Below are 16,203 nucleotides of genomic sequence, written 5' to 3' on the forward strand. Positions count from 1 at the left end.
AGAGCTACACAAATACACATTACAGAGTTCAAGGCGCATTCAAGGGATGATGAGCAGTCTCCTTTCAATTTTGTTATTTCTTTTCTAAATAGCTCTGGAGAAGATGCAAATAAATATGCAGAAGAGAATAAAAATCATCCAGAATTCTGCTTCCCAGAGAAAAGTTCTTTGAACATCACAGTGTACTTTCTTCCGTTTATCTTTCTACCCGTAGGATTAGATTGGAACAGATTCAAGAGTGGGTTCACTATGCTTGCCTCCTGGAGAGGTGTTGCTGACATTTTTAATGATGCACTCACACTCCCAGCCCAGTGCACTTTGTCATATGCCAGTGTTCCTTTGATAAGCTCAAGACAGCAAACCTCTGTGGAGCCTGTGTAAACCAGACCATGTGCCTGTAGATGCCTCATACTCTTGAGTTGAATTCAAGGCTGAATCCAAACAAAGATGTGTGGCTCCTCGAAGGAGGTCATCACAGATCCATTTCCTGTTCAAGAACCAACAAACAAATAGATGTGTGGGTCTATGTACATGTTCAGTAACGTAAATACTTTTTGACTTGACGTACTATTTTTTGTCCAAAAATAGAAATTTTTCCATTGTCAAATTTACTATTTATTTTAAAATTCAGATGGTACAGATAAGAATAAAGCAGGGAATTCCCTGGTGGTCCAGTGGTTAGGACTCCACGCTTCCGTTGCAAGGGGCATGGGTTCAGGGAACTAATGTTCTGCAAGCCGTGTGGCTCAGCCAAAAAAAAAAAAAGAATACAGTAAAAATTACCTGAAATCACACCATCCAGAGATAACATTTTTTGGCAAATGTTTTCCCAGCCTTTTTTGTTTGTTTATTTTCCCCTGTATGTGGATTTTTTTCCCCCTAATCCAAAATTATGGTCATTTTTCTGTATCTGTAAATATCAATCAGTACTTTACATTTTGATACAAATTGCTAAAATACTTTTTGCTTTCCTACCAGTAGTTATGTCAAAGGTGGGTATAATCGGTCTAATTATTTTAGTAAATTTTATTCAGGTATGGCAGAAAAGCACACAGATTATAAATTTACAACCTAATGAACTTTTAAGAAGTAAACATACTTAAAAATCCAGATCAAGAAACAACATCGCCAGCACCCCAAGAAACCATCCTCATGCCCCCTTCCAGTCACTTCTTCCCCAGAGGTAACCACTATTCTGTTACCTGTCGAATTTGTAAACTTTACTAATCTGATGAGTAAAAAATAGCTTGTTTTTGCTTCTAGTTACTTTTATGAAGTTACTAATTAGATGATTTATAAAAATACATTGTAGGGCCCAGTTTGGGGGGGTTTAATCTCCTCCATGAGAGAAATAAATGGCATCTGTTTACGGTACAGAACAAAAAATGACTTGCCAGAGTTAAAAAGAAGATCAAAGCAGAAATTCTACAGTATGACCTTTTTGATATATTATTTTCTCAGTAAATATTTGAGTTCCTTTGGGGTAGGCACTATGATTTAAAAAATAAAAAGCATCTGCCTTTCTTTGAAATGATGAATTTCTGTACCTTCTGCAACTGCAGAATGTATTCTGTGTATAAAACACCAGTAAGGCTACGTGGCTAGAAGCTGACCTCTGCTGGAAGCTTCTGTTTTGATTTGGAGGAAGGCGTGCTAGTCTTTGGTGGCTGCTAGCCTTTCATTCAGCTCAATCCTGCCTGCCTCTAGCTTTTCCTTGCAACTTCTCTGTTTTGTTTTGTTTTTTTCCTTATGATATTTTTCTGCCATGATAGCAAATTTTGCTTAACAAATTGTGAGGTTTTCTGTGTGACAAGATCTTTGTAAACACTCTAGCAACTGACTATTAAAATGAATGCAAAAACAATACACCAGCTTGTATCTCGTATACAAATCGTGAGATTCAGTCCTGGAGCTCAACACCACAGGAGAGGGGGTAACTGGCTGCTCTGTTTCTCTCCAGGAATCGACAAGGAGAATGTTGAACTCTCCCCTACCACTGGGCACTGTAACAGTGGGCGAACTCGTCATGGATCCGCAAGCCAGGTGCAGAAGCAAAGAAGCGCTGGCAGTTTCAAACGTAATAGCATTAAGAAGATCGTGTGAAGCTTTCTTTCTTTCCGTTTTCAAACAGACTTAACTTATACGGGCTCTTCACTAGTGACCCCTCACCACCGTGCTGTGATGCTGCACTTCATGTTTTATAATGAGCCCATCCAGTCTGCCATGTTGCCAGATGATCAACTCTTGGAAGCGTTGCCTAAATTTAATGCTGCTTTTTTCTTTAACTTTTTTTCTTCTACTTTTGGTTTGTCTGGTTTAAGCAAGTGTTCAGAACAACTGCAAAGAAAGTGGGAGGTCAGGACACTTGAACTGAGAACATCCCAATTGTGAGAGAGGATGATTTCTTGAATACTGCTACTACTGGCCAGCTATGAAAGCCATTTGCACAGAGCTCTGCCTTCTATGTTTTCCCCTTCTTCAACATACAAAGTAAAGTGTTAGTCTTATTTACACACTTTTCAAGATAGAAGTTAATGGGAGAAATAATAATATAACCCCAGTATGTTTAATCTGACTTTTAGCTGTGGACTTTTTTTTACCTTACAAAACTGAAGAACCATAGAGGTCAAGCCTCAGTGACTTCATACCATAAAGCCACAGGCGAGGTACTTTGGGGGGTGGGGGAGGAGGGATTTAGTATTTTGTAGTGGGTTCTTAAGAAGTACTAACACTTGAGTATTAGCAATAATTACAGGAAAATAAGCGTAACCACATGTATCTTAACATTACTGAATTAAAGAGATGAGTTCTGAGGCCTTATCCAAACTCAGTCATCCAAACTAGTTTATATTTTTCTCCAGTTGATTATCTTTTAATCTTTAACTATGCTAAAAGTCGTTTTTTGTTTTTGTAAGCCAAAACTATACTAAGTATAGTAATTATACATTTTTCCCCTCCTCTTCTTCTTTCCTAAATAATTCCGAGCAGGGTAATCAGTGAACAGAGTGTTGCAAATTGTTCCTAGGAGGTAATTTCCGTAGATGGTTGCATTAGCTCCATACAAAATGGAATGGTACGTGACTATTAGAGTAGACGATGCTTTTATCTTGTTTAATAATTTTCCCAGAAACATAGAGTGTGGTGTATATTATCAAAAATTTTTTGATGAGATGTATTTTAAATGTCTTGTAATCTTTCCTCTCCCCTCCAAAAAAGTCAGGAATCTCTTTAGCAAAAACATTTGGGCTCTATATGATAGAATTGCATTTAATCACTGTGAAAAGACTGGTCAACCTGCATTATTATGACAATAGGGGACCTTAAGAGTTGCTGCTATACTGAATGGTATGGATTATCATGGCATTGGAATTTCCATAGTAATGCAGATCCAATTTCTTTGTGGTACCTGCAGTGTGCAAAATAATTTGACTTCAGTGAATATATTAGTATCTGGATGTTCCAATTTAGGACTAAACCATATTTATTACAAGAAGATATTATCCCCCTATTCCTGGGTTCCCTTTATATGTTAAGGTGTAATGGCTTTGGGAGAGAAGAAGAAACCTAGGGGAGGGGGAGTTTCCTGAAGTGCTATTTCATGAGTGGATTTCAGTAAATTAAATTCCACAGCTAAATCAATGGTACATTTAAATGTTCTGATTTTAATAATATAACACATTTCACATTTATCCACACAGTAACAATGTAATATGTTAATGTAAATAAAATTGCTTTTGATATTCAGAAATAACAAGAATTTAATTTTTTTAATTTGTTTACAGTCCTGGGAAAAGTAAGAACCGTTAGCCAAAATGAAAAAAACTTTAGTGTTAATAGTTATTTTGACACTGAATTGTTGGAAAATATTGAAGACAGGTGCAATTAACTAAACTTTTGTTTTTAACTATTGTAGACGCTTCATTAGAATAGAATGTTTATAATAACAGAGCAACTGAGACGATAAGGAATTAAGACTAGAGCTGAGTTTAGAAACAGATCATTAACAGCCCGGTGCCAAGGATGCCAAGCTGCTGGTAAGGTCCACGTTCCCCCACACCCCAGAGCTTCTGGGATGGGCATCACAACTTCCTGGCTCCTGGAATAAAAGGCAGATGCGAGCCTTTAATCATTTTGGTTCCATGTTTTTCCCTCTTTGTTGTTGGTTTGGTGCAATGACAGTGGGTAGTGTTATGCTATTTTGCTTCTCCTGTCAAAATAGAGGAACTTCCAAAGGTTTACCGTTAAAAATATTGATCTTTCCATAAACAAGTTTTCCAAGGTATGCTATGTCTTAAATTTATTCGTTATTTCCCTCTAGTGTAATGAATGGATGAATTCACTTGAAGTACCTCATGAAATTAATGATCTGCATTGCACAAATCAAAATTGAGCCGCCTTTGAATTGCAAAAATACTTTTTACCAGTATATCCTGGGAATTTGAAAACTTATTAAGGTTTAAGATTTACCTTGTTTGAAGAACTTCTGCCTTTTGAGGAAAATCCAGCTTTCCAAGAAACTGAAATGCACATGAGATAAATCTCTCACCAGTATGCTTCCTCTGAGAAATGAAACTGTTTTTTAGGCCTCATACTTATAACCTGCACAAGAAATTCTGACGTTCATAGTAGGTTGCCTATTTTGCATAATTGGATGTAAGTTCTATAAAGTAATTTGTTTGGGGTTTGTGGGTGTTTCCCGACTTTTTAAAAAGGAAAACATTAACTCACCGTGTTTTTTGGCATGCATGATCTCCCTGTTTTATCACTGCCCTGTCCCAGGGGTGTGCCCTTGTTTGCCAGCACCGAGACCCAGTTCACTAGCTTTGGGGGGAAGTGGCAAGTGCTCTGTCCTGCATCCACTCAGCACCTGTCCGTTAACTGGGTGCCGGCTCTGTGCAGGTCCTGGGCCAGGGCTGAGGGCACCACAGAGAACAGCCAGCTGCCACCGCCATGAACGGATGTCCTGGGGGAGACAGAATGTAAGCCGGCAACCCTCCCTGCTCAGTGGGTTTTAGGGGTTTTCAGTTTTCTTTTGGCTTTTCTGGTTTTTTTGGTTTTGTTTTTACATCCCACCCCCAACCCAGGCATAATGAGGCATGTCTTATTCAATGTTATGCAATGGACTTATACAAAAATTCACTCCTAGTGTCAGCCACACAGTTTTTTTTAATGCAGTATATTCACCTGTAAATAGTTTGTGTAAAATTTGACAGAAAAGTATATTTACTACACTGTAAATACCTGTGATGATATATTGTATTATTTTGCTTTTTTGTAAAGCAGTTAGTTGCTGTACATGGATAACAAACAAAAATTTGATTATTCTCGTGTTAGTACTGTTAACTTCTTCCTGCGACTGCGTTACATCATTTAAAGAAAATGCTGTGTATTGTAAACTTACATTGTGTATGATAACTTCCTCTCTTTTCCATTCAGGCCCAAACTTTGGCAGTTCCCTTGTCTACAACCTCGTTAATATTGTAAGCAGTTGTACGCCAGCAGGAGAAATACTGCCCAACAGACAAAATCTACCATTGTAGGGGAAACTGTAGAAATCCATTTCAGATCATTGTTGTTCCCGTCCCATTTTCCTCCCTGTGTATGTACTCCTCCCCTTTTTTTTAAGTAAAATGTAAATTCAATCTGCTCTAAGATGTGGGGAGTTATTTCTTCACATGCATCAGCTCTGTTTTCTCACTTCCCCGCACTCCTCCCTGATCTTTTGGAACATTAAGGCCATTTCCTTTCTTTTAAGGATGTCTTAGGTTCTCCTCAAACCACCATCACTACCCCCGCACCATGGGAAGGACCTTTCTATTTCCAGAACTTCTCTAAACGAAAGGTAAAATAATTTTGGTGAAATGTGTAGGGGAGAAAAAAGTTTCCCTTGAGCCTCCTAGGGTCTCTGGCTGAGTCTGAAAATTAAACTGATAAATTAATAGGAGAAAAGCACACACATTTATTTAATACAAATTTTACATGACACAGGAGCCTTCAAAAAGAGATGAGAAGACCCCAAAAATCAGTTAAGCCTGAGTATTTCTATCCTAGGTTTGATGAAGAGTGAGCATTTGTGTAAAAATCTGATAGGCCAAAGACTATGAGGTAAGTGTGGTGAAGTGGGGGAAACCTAGCAAGGCCTGTTCCAATTTTCGAAGTCCCTCTGTCTTGTCTTCAGAGATAAGGATGCTCCTTTCCTCCGGGGTTAGGGAGGGCGCCTCTCAAGTGAAGGTTTTATGACCTGTTTCAGGAGACGATGGCAGGGGAAAGGTCAGAGAAACCTTCCTGCTTCTGCCATTTCCTCAAGCTCCTTCAAGGTGCCATATTTTGAGGTCATATGTCCCGAACCCCATCAAATACTTCTTTAGGGCCTGCCAAACTGAGGGGTGACTCTGTTCTCTGGGTTAAGGTGACTTCAGTTCTTTTAAAATGAGCAGTCAGAAATGCCAGGACACCCCGAGATCAACCAAAGGGCATATATTAGGAGCCCACAATTCTCTCCAGCTCTCAGCTCTCCCCAACAGAACCTTCCCGGGCACGGCATGTGTAAACACTGTCAGACGCTTTCCATGGCTCCACTGCTGGGAGTTTTACCATTTTCTTTACCCCATTATGTGGGCAGCTCCCAGATGGAGAAAGAATGCAGCCTAGACCCTGTGGGCAGGACAGAGCTGATGCCTACGAGGGCAACAGCGTCTGGTATGTTAGACAAAGGGCTAAAAACCGTGAAGCAGACACCTGCAGGGCTGAGGCAAGTGCTGGTCTGTTTACGGAAAAACTGAGAAAGCAGAGGAAACTCACCTGGAGAGCTTGTCAGCACTCTGGGCTCTGGGCCAGACCTCCGAGGCAGAGCGTGCATACTCTCCAGGGGTGGGGTCCTGGGAGGGAGGGAAAGAGCGAGCCTGTGGGGGGGTGTTGGTGTGGCTGTAAAGCTTCAGGGGAGTTCTCTGGGCACCAGACTTAAAGACCGCTGAAAATTCAAGTACAGTTGACCCTTGAACAGTGGAGTTTGAACTGCAAGGGTCCACTTACACACAGATGTTTTTCAGTAGTAAATAATAACAGTGCTTCACGGTCCGTGGTTGGTTGAATTCAGGGATGCAGAGGGGACCGACTATAAATTATACACCACCTTGTTCAAGGGTCACCTATACTGCAAATAGCTATCTTTTCCCTCCAGGCTAAAGTATCATAAAGTAGGGGTGTCTTTGGGTGATCACCTCTCCATCTCTGGACAGTGAGTGAGCTCCTTGAGAACACTGACAATATCACCCACTTTACAGGCCCCTGTGCCCATTTTTGCCTGCACAGTTTTGCTTTCTGGGACAGTCCAGGCTAGTCTGGCAGTTTTGAACTGTCTGGCCGGAAAAGTTTATTCCCAAGGGGGTTTGGGTAGGGCGGAAACATGCTGGAAGAATAGTAAAAACTTAACCTACAACAAAGAGGTAGCCTCGCAGTGTTCCTTTTTCCAGAAAAAAGCAGCCCATCCCTCACCCCCATGCCCCAAGTGGTGGCCAGCATCTGTAACACTTGCCCTCACCCCTCGTTCTCCCTTGATTTCTATCCGTGAGACTTAGCCTGCACGCTGCACGCCAGAACCCACAGCGGCATCCAAACTCCCTCGAGGGCAGTTGCCCCGAGTAACATGCCAGGCCTGTCTTCATTAGAGAGTCAGTCTTCTTACTGAAGTAAGTTCCACTTAAGACCCTTTTAGCTGCCAATTGAAAAGAAGCCGTTTCACAATGTTGATTATGTTTCTGTAAATATTAGGCCACACTACAGCAACGTAGTGCCCGTTTGTTTGACTCTCTCACACTTTGTTCTTTTAAAAGTACTCGCTAATGGTAAGTGGATATTTCATAATGTTAATGTGGAATTGTAATTTTAGTAGATTTGGCTTTTTTTAAAGTACCTTCTAAAAATCCATTTATATCTTGTAATATGTACATGTGTACATACACCACATGTATGTATATATGCATATTTAAAATTTCCAAAGACGCATCATATATTTAAATGGGGCCAAATTTTTCTAGGTCCTTTACCATGTGTTTATGCTGTGAGTCAAGCTAGTCACGATAAAGAGAATCCTGTGGGGTTACAGAGTTCAGAACATCCCCCATGGGGGCCACTTCCTCCATATAAAATAGGAACGTCACATCGGAATCTTAATAGGGCCCCTTCCTGATCAGAGGTTCAGAGAGCGTTCCCCAACTTAAATATGTTTACACAAAGAAAATGTCAACAGAGGTAACCTCATCTGATTCATTTGTTCAAAGAAATGTTTTCAGTTACTATAATTGTGCCAAGCCCTTTGCCAGGCATTGCAGATGCCAAAAAAGAAGAAAGCTTGGTCTCTGCCCTATGCGAGATCACAATTTAGTGGGGGAAACAGCCACGTAACCAGTGAGCACAGTGTCCAAGGGTGTGGACCAGTGACTGGCAGCTTCGATGACTGAGGAGTTGGGTCCTGAAAAATGACCAAGAAGTGTGTCCAGATGGATATGTCCACTGAGCAGTTGAAAATAGGATTATGGAGTCTTGAATGTATAGGGGGTACCTGAGGCTGGGGGTGACCTGGCCCAGAGAGCACATGTAGCATCCAGGCAGAAATGCATCCGGGCAGAAAGCAGTGTACCAGAGAGGAAACTGGCTCGTTCTGTTCTTATTTTCCTCCTTTCGTCCCACTTTGGGAAATGTGCCCTGATTTTGTACATTTAAAAACTCCATGAAGAAAAAAAAAAAAAAACTCCATGAAGGCATGCCTTAGCCCCAGAGAGCAAAAATAAGGGTACTCTCTATCTTTGAGTCTGGCCCAAAGGCAAAAGAGGATGAGAAATAGATGGCGAGGGATGCTCCCTCACCAACTTGATAATTTGCGGATGGAAGGCAGAAAGGAATTAGGTCGTGTATGCCTTAAGCAAAAACAGTACCACCACTCGCCATATACTCATGTCTAGGATTCTACAGGAGGCCAAAAAAAATTTTTTTTCATTAAAATACTGAGTCTTGGGCTTCTGTGGTGGCGCAGTGGTTGAGAGTCCGCCTGCCAATGCAGGGGACACGGGTTCGTGCCCCGGTCTGGGAAGATCCCACATGCCGCGGAGCGGCTGGGCCCGTGAGCCATGGCCACTGAGCCTGCGCGTCCGGAGCCTGTGCTCCGCAACGGGAGAGGCCACAACAGTGAGAGGCCCGCGTACCGCAAAAAAAAAAAAAAAAGTCTTTTTAAGCTTACAGCAGTCATTCATTCATCCATCAGACATTTATTGGGCCCCTTGTTTTCAGTGAACTCCAGCTTCAGCACCTCTTGGAAATGCTCTCTGTTCTCCCATGGGCTGCACTGAGAGCCTTTCTCTTGGTCCTGTAACAGCTCGTTACAAGGTTGTGATCATCAACTGTTCCTGTCTCCCTGGTTAGACTCTGGGCCTCCAAATACAGGGACTATGCCTTGTTCAAGGAGCTGGATAGATGGTTGTTGAATAACACCTAAGGCTCTGTGCTATCAGGAAACTATACAAATAGAATAGAAAAAAAAGACCCCGTTCACAACACCAAAAATCCCTACCAAAATGGAGATGGCCTGTGTAATAAAGACCTGTTGAAAACGAATCCAGACTTTGAGATATCACACATCAGGAAAGTTTCGAAAATGTATTTTGTCAATTTATGCATATAGAAAACAAAAAAATTCCAGGAACAGTCTTTTTATAATAGGGCATCTCAACCCCAAAAAGAGTAGGGCAAGAGGGGCTCACCGGAGGAGAAATAGTTCTTGAAGAGGACTTAGTTTTGCTTTATGGAAGGTCACCGTGTTGTCCCTACTTTCTTCCCGTTGCTGCTGATTCAGTCTGCACAGCGTCACTCAGCAAACAGGCATGTGAGGGAGGTGGGCTGTAAGGAGAGGAGTAAATGGAGAGACAGCCCACGGAGCTGGATGGGAAGAAGCAGAGTGCCAGTTGCTCCCAAACTAATCACTGAGTCCACACAATTCCAATCAAGACCCCTACAAGAAGAGAGTGTGTATCCAAAGAAAATGATCGTAGGGTTTACCTTACAAAATAGACAAGAGAGCATGGCTAAGAAAAAAAAAAGAGCATACATAGGAACTTTCCTTACTAGATAATAAAACATAGACATTTTTAAATATTTAAAACTGTGATGATGGTAATTAGACTAGGTAAATAGAATGGAAAAGACAAAAAGTTCCGGATTATGTTATGGTGTCAAAAAAAAAAAAGCACCAGTAGCCCCCAAATTTCATTGGCTTAAAAGCCACAAAAGCTTTCTCACCCCGCTACATGTCCATCACTGGTTGGCAGGGGGACTCTGCTCACCGCAGTTTCTCGGGCCCCAGAGACTGATCAGCCACCGTAGCAAATGACAGAGGGAAGGAGAGCTGAGACAGCGCCACCCAGTTGCCTCTGGAGTGATGGAGACGTTCCATAGCTGAACGGTCCCATACATGGCCACAGCCACACGGGGCTGTCAGACCCTTGAAATGTGGGTACTGAGACTGAGGAGCTGACTTTTAAATTTTAAATTAGAGGTAAATAGTTACAGGCGGCTAGTGGCTACCAGATTGAGCAGCCCAGAACCTGGAGGGTCTCAGATTAGCAGTTAAAGGCTGGAGAGCAGATGTGCAGTCACTTCTCACAGTCACAGCCAGAACTTGTCACACAGCTCCACAGAATCACAAGGGTCAGAAAGAGCTATCCTCTTCCAAAAGGAGGAGAGCTGGAAATGTTGGCCAAGAACATTTACTCCCACAACAGGGAAGGACTTTGTACGCCTAAAAGCAGTGGAAGAAATCCTAAAGATTACGCTTGACTACCTAATCCATAAAATATCCCCATGTCCAAAAAAAAAAAACACACCCAAATTTAAAGGCCAAATAACAGATTGTTCTAATTATAGGGTTCATAAGAATCGATTTTAAGAAAAGACCCAAGTAGAAAAGAAAAATGGGCAAAGGACATGAACGGCTAATCCACAGAAATGAAATACTGTACCACTTGCTAATTACTATATGATGCAAAAGGTCATCACGCTCAGTAGTAAACAACAACAACAACAAAAATGCAAACTTGAAACAGTGAAATACCATCTTCATCTGTAAAGTTAGCAAAGATGTATTTAGTACTCGGTGCTGGTCCAGAGTGTGGTGTGATGGACTTGCTCCTGCACTTGACCTCATCCTTCTGTATCATTAGCCTTAAACATGTCCACACCATTTGCCCCAATAATATTATGTGCAGGGATCTAGTCTAGAGAAATAAGTGATCAGAGAGCTAAGACTTTCATCAAAGCATTATTTATAATATCAAAACACCTGGAGACAACCAAAACATCTGGAGACAACACCTGGATGATTTTTTGGCTAAATCATCTATATTCATCCAGCACTTTCTGGAAGCTAACAGGGCTTCCTTATGCACCCTTTAAAAATGAGTTTAAAGAATAATACTTAAATTTGGGAGGAAACTGCCAATAGAACCAAGGGATTAAGAACTGTATCTGAGGGTAGATTCCCCAATCATGTAAAATATCTATGTATTTTACACATAAGAAACTATAGTTATACATAGGAAAAAGATGAATATGTATGGTTAATTTTTGTTTATTTGTCTATATTTTATTACCTTTTTACATTGAGCATTATTTAAAAACAAAAGTTTTTAAGAGGCAAAGATGATGCTGACTTTCAGTTCTACTAAAAAGGTATTCGTAATCATGGAACTTATTCAGGCATTAAATTAACAACTACCATCACTTCGACGCTTTTTACCTTAGTCTTTTTCCTTTTATCAAAAGGTAGCTTTTAACTAATTCAGATTCCAGGGAGCTGAGTTTGTTTTCTTTCTCCAGGGGCATATTTTTGTACCTGGTTTAGAGCAATTCTGGGGACACACCTGCTGACTCCATGGACCCCAAGAGAGCACACTGGCCACCACCAGCCCTTCATTATGACTTTATTACTTCTGCTCACAGCTTACAATCTTTCGCAGTTAACAAGGCTGATTGGAAATGGTCCTGGAGCTCACAAAGCTCTCGGGCTATTGAGGGGCCTATAAATTTGCTTAGTTGTGTGCACTGCATCGTGAAGGTTGTGCACGCTGACTACAGTCCAGTCATTTTCCTCAGCTCTCAGGGCTTCCAGGCACTGGCTCCCTGTCCCCATTCTCCTCCCACTGCTCTGACAGCACTTCCCCCACCGGCCTCCTTACCCTCAGCTCTCTACCCTGCAAGTGTTTTCCTGAACCTTCTCATCTATTAACACTATGTGAAGCGGCTCTAATTCATCGTCACCACTTCACCTCCTTCCTCCCCTCCAGATCTGGATAGCCAACCACCTAATGGCAGCTCTTCACCTCTGCACAGGATTTCCAATGCACTTCCTCCTGGGCCCCTGCCTTGGCCAATGGCACCACCATCCCCGACGATGCACCTGAGCTTGAACACTGGGAATTATCCTTAATTCCTCCCCACTCACCACCCATCCCCACCACCACACTGGATGGTCACCAAATTATACTGATTGTGCCCTCTGAAATTCCTTCACCATCCCCATTACCTCCCTGCCCATTCAGGGGCCCAGCTCAATGGCCTGTTTACAAGGGTCTCTAGCATGACCCACTGTCCCCGGTGTACCACATTCTAACCCATCATAGGTGCAGCCAGGACATACTTCAAAGGCTTCCTTCTCACCACCAACACACAAAGTCCAAAGTCCTCACCAGGATATGCAAGGCCATCATTTGACCCCTACCTGTCTTTTCAAGCCCATCTCCTGCTCCAACCCACTCTAGCTCCAGCCATTCCAAGCTCCTCAGCTGGGAGAGCAAGCACTGAGATGACGGACCGTTACACATGTAACCTAAATATCACCGGTCCCCTCCTTCCTCTGCTCTTGTTTTCAACCCGAACTCACCCTGAAACATGGCCTGGCATCTCCTACCCACTGAAGAATCCACTTGCACAAAACTTTACTGAAGGCTTTACAGGGAGGTACAGAGGGGGTTTTCAGCCCACAGTCAGCACCTTACAGATCCTCCTAGAGACATGGCACCTTCAGGGCCCATCACTGCCCGGTGGGAGGGATTTCTTCTTTATTGGCCTCTGCGCATGCGCGGTGGCTTTTCTCATGGTGATTCAGATTTGTTCCAGTTTCTCCCCTCAACATGAGTCCTGAGAATGGGATGTTTTGCTTCCTTGGATCTCGCGATGCTCTTGTGTGTGGGGCCTATGCAGACATCATTTCCTCCCGGGGGAGCCTACCTTGTCTTCCAAGAGACACCCCCCTTCCTCCCGCCCCGAAAGACCATCTCCAGCAAGACTTTCTTGTTGGGCCATTCTCCCTGCTCCCTCGGCAGCTTACATCTGTCCTGGGGGGTTGAGCACTGTGGGTTGTTGGCTGGCTCCTTATTAATCTCACCCCAGGTCCCTAGACTCCTGGGGGAGTCTGTGTGACAACTTATGTCCCTGGTGCCTTGCCGTGGGCCTGGCTCTTATGGAGTCTTCAAATCCAGGTGGCATTAGTTAATAAGTCCTGTCGAAACATTATGTGCCAGAAAAAAAAAAAAAAAATCTCTACCATTTTACATCCAGGATGGCGCTCGGAAGAGGCCTAGAATTTCCTTGGGAATTCCCCAGAACCCACAAGAAAATGAGCTCGGTGAAGGGAGAGAAGTTTTCCATCTTGTTCACTGATGTATCCCCAGAGCCTAGAACAGGGCTTGGCACGTAGTAGACGCTCAATACCTATTTGTCAAGAGAATGAGTCTAGGAAAGAAATGCTGCTTCTAAGGAGTGATCTTAAATTTTAAAACCTCCCTTGAACAGCAGGGGGCGCGGGAGAATCGGGCCTGTCCCGGGGGAGGAGGATCGACGGAGTCGCGGCGCCCTCCCTCTCTGAGGCTTTGCTTCCTCGGGCTGGCGCCCTGCTGGAGACCACGCTAAACACTGCACCTCAGTTTGTTTCTGAGAATTCTGTGGAGGGCTTCACCCCAAGGTCACCAAGCCGTGCACCCGTGCGTTGTCCTTGTTGGAGAGGTTCCCAGGAGGAAGACCTTGGCCTCTACACTGCTAAATCTCAGTGATCCTGGCTTGTTCGGCCCAGCTGGCACCGCAGTCCCCAGCCCCTGTTCCCTCCCAGATGTGTATTCAGCTGGACTGGACGCCCCGGCTTTCTGTTGTCTTTCGTTTTTAAGCTTTTCAGGTGGGGATGGCAGAATAGGTAGCTGGGGCTTTAGTCCAGCAATTCTACTCCAGGACCTTCTGCTCCAAAGCTTCTGTGCAGAAAGGAGCATTGATGGGGGTCAGGAGGCCACTTAGGCCGTGGTCCTAATTCTGCCACCAAAAAGCTTTGTGATCTTGGAGGAGTGGGGGTTGGGAGGAAGGTGTCTCCCATCCTGACAGTCTTTGGCTCTCTGAATGTCACGCCTTCCGTGGAAACCAGGATCCCTCCTCCTGTATCAGTCAGGGTGAGGCCGGTTACCTTTCAGTAAAAAATGGCCCCTACCCCACCCCAATCTTCCCACTCTCCCCTTTATTCCACGCAGTCTGTAACTGAGGACTCCCGCGTTTCTTTCCGGCAGAAGGGGCAGCAGAGAAGGCCGGGAGCAGGGAACGTGCTGATCCGAGAGGACTTCCGTTAGGTGAGCCTGGAGGACTTCCGGTAGGTGAGACGCGGGCAGGAGGCCGCTTCCTAAACCGCGAGCCGCCCCAGCCACAAGTCACTTCTAGGAGCCATTTCTGAGGCTGTTGAAAGGATGTGGAACCTAGTTGGGTAGAATAAGTATGGTTTTGTCATTCTTCTTAGAATCCTGGAAGGAACGCTAGCAATCAGATGGACCTACTCCCTTCTGAGGGTCAGAGAAACTTGTGGGTGGGCACCCAGGGTGAGTGAAACCCCAGCCCGGGCACCCCTCCCAACAAGGAAGGACAGGGTCTTGAGACACCCTGCTCACCCCGGACTCACCCCAGTCCTACCAGGGTCCTCGGCCCCCCAGGCAGTGCTGCTGCTGCTCCTGCCTCAGACCCCGCATGCTGGAGGACAGGTGAAAAAGGCCCAGGCGTTCCCACACCCTTCCTTTCCACCAGAGCGATATTTATTCATGGTTAAAAAAAAAAACCCAGCAGGTTGTGAGCAGCAAGAAACTGAATCCTGTCCCATTTCCATACAACATGGACGCTGAATTCAAGGCCTGGAGGTGAAAATCAGAAATGCTTCCCCCGTTCAGACTGGTTCTCAACCTCCATGCCAACACGCGTCACAATCACCACGGGCCAGGTACATGCCAGGCACTGTGCCAGCCACGTTACATTCATTTTCTCATGTGAAACCTGCAGGACTTCTGTAGGTAGGAACTACTATCCTCACTTTACAGACAGGGACACTGAGGTTCAGAGAAGTTAACTCGTCCAGAGTCAAAGGGCTAAATGAGTAGCAGCCCTTGGTGCCTGGCTCAGCTGTTTTAGATTCCAAAGCCTGGCTCTTAATCTGTAATAACTTCCCCATGATATTTATACCATATATATTGGTTTCCTGTGGCTGCTATAACAAAGTACCACCAACTTGGAGGCTTAAAACAACAAGAAATTCATTGTGTCACAGTTCTGGAGGCCAGAAGCCCAAGATCAAGGTGTGGGCAGGGCCATGCTCCCTCCAGAGGCTCTAGGAATGATTCACACCCTCACCTCTTCCAGCTTCGGGTGGCTGCTGGGATTCTTGGCTTATGGCTAAATCCCTCCGCTCTCTGCCCCGTGTGGCCACATCGCCTTCTCTTCTGTTTGTGTTAAATCGGCCTCTGCCTCCCTCTTATGAGAATACTGTGATTGCACTTAGAACCCATCTGGCTACCCCAGGAGATTCTCCCCATCTCCAGAGCCTTAACTTCATCACACCTGCAAAGAATCTTTTTCCAATAAGGTAATTTTCCAGCTCCCAGGGATCAGCATGTGGGTATCTTTTGAGAGGCCATGTTTCTGTTTACCACACCATATGTGTGCCCGTTCCTTCCCTAATTTATTCCTTCATAGACCTTAATTGTGTGTATTGGTCATTGTGCTAAGAGCCTGGAGCTAGAAAATCAAAAGAGAAATGACACAGTCCCTGCCCTCATGGACCTCATGGTCACTGTGTGAACTTTCAAACCTACTTCCCAGATGTTCTTGTGGTAACAGGAGTGAGAGACCTCAGGACAC

The 16,203-nt window shown here is 44.0% G+C and overlaps 1 protein-coding gene across 6 annotated transcripts in view; it reads left to right on the forward strand.

The window, feature by feature from the left end:
• NF1 (neurofibromin 1) overlaps positions 1-5,639 on the forward strand; it is a 245,995-nt gene extending 240,356 nt beyond the window's left edge. For 5 of the 6 annotated variants that reach the window (XM_029213370.1, XM_029213372.1, XM_029213373.1 and 2 more), the window contains one exon: positions 1,961-5,639. In XM_029213370.1, the coding sequence (XP_029069203.1) occupies positions 1,961-2,103 (143 nt within the window). In that variant the 3' untranslated portion in view covers positions 2,104-5,639. The remainder of the gene's footprint in view (positions 1-1,960) is intronic. The other variant, XR_003792109.1, reaches the window with a different exon arrangement.
• The last annotated feature ends 10,564 nt before the right edge of the window (positions 5,640-16,203 follow it).

Source organism: Monodon monoceros, unplaced genomic scaffold (assembly GCF_005190385.1).
Source record: "Monodon monoceros isolate NGI ecotype Baffin Bay Population unplaced genomic scaffold, NGI_Narwhal_1 Super_Scaffold_9, whole genome shotgun sequence".
NCBI lineage: Eukaryota > Metazoa > Chordata > Mammalia > Artiodactyla > Monodontidae > Monodon > Monodon monoceros.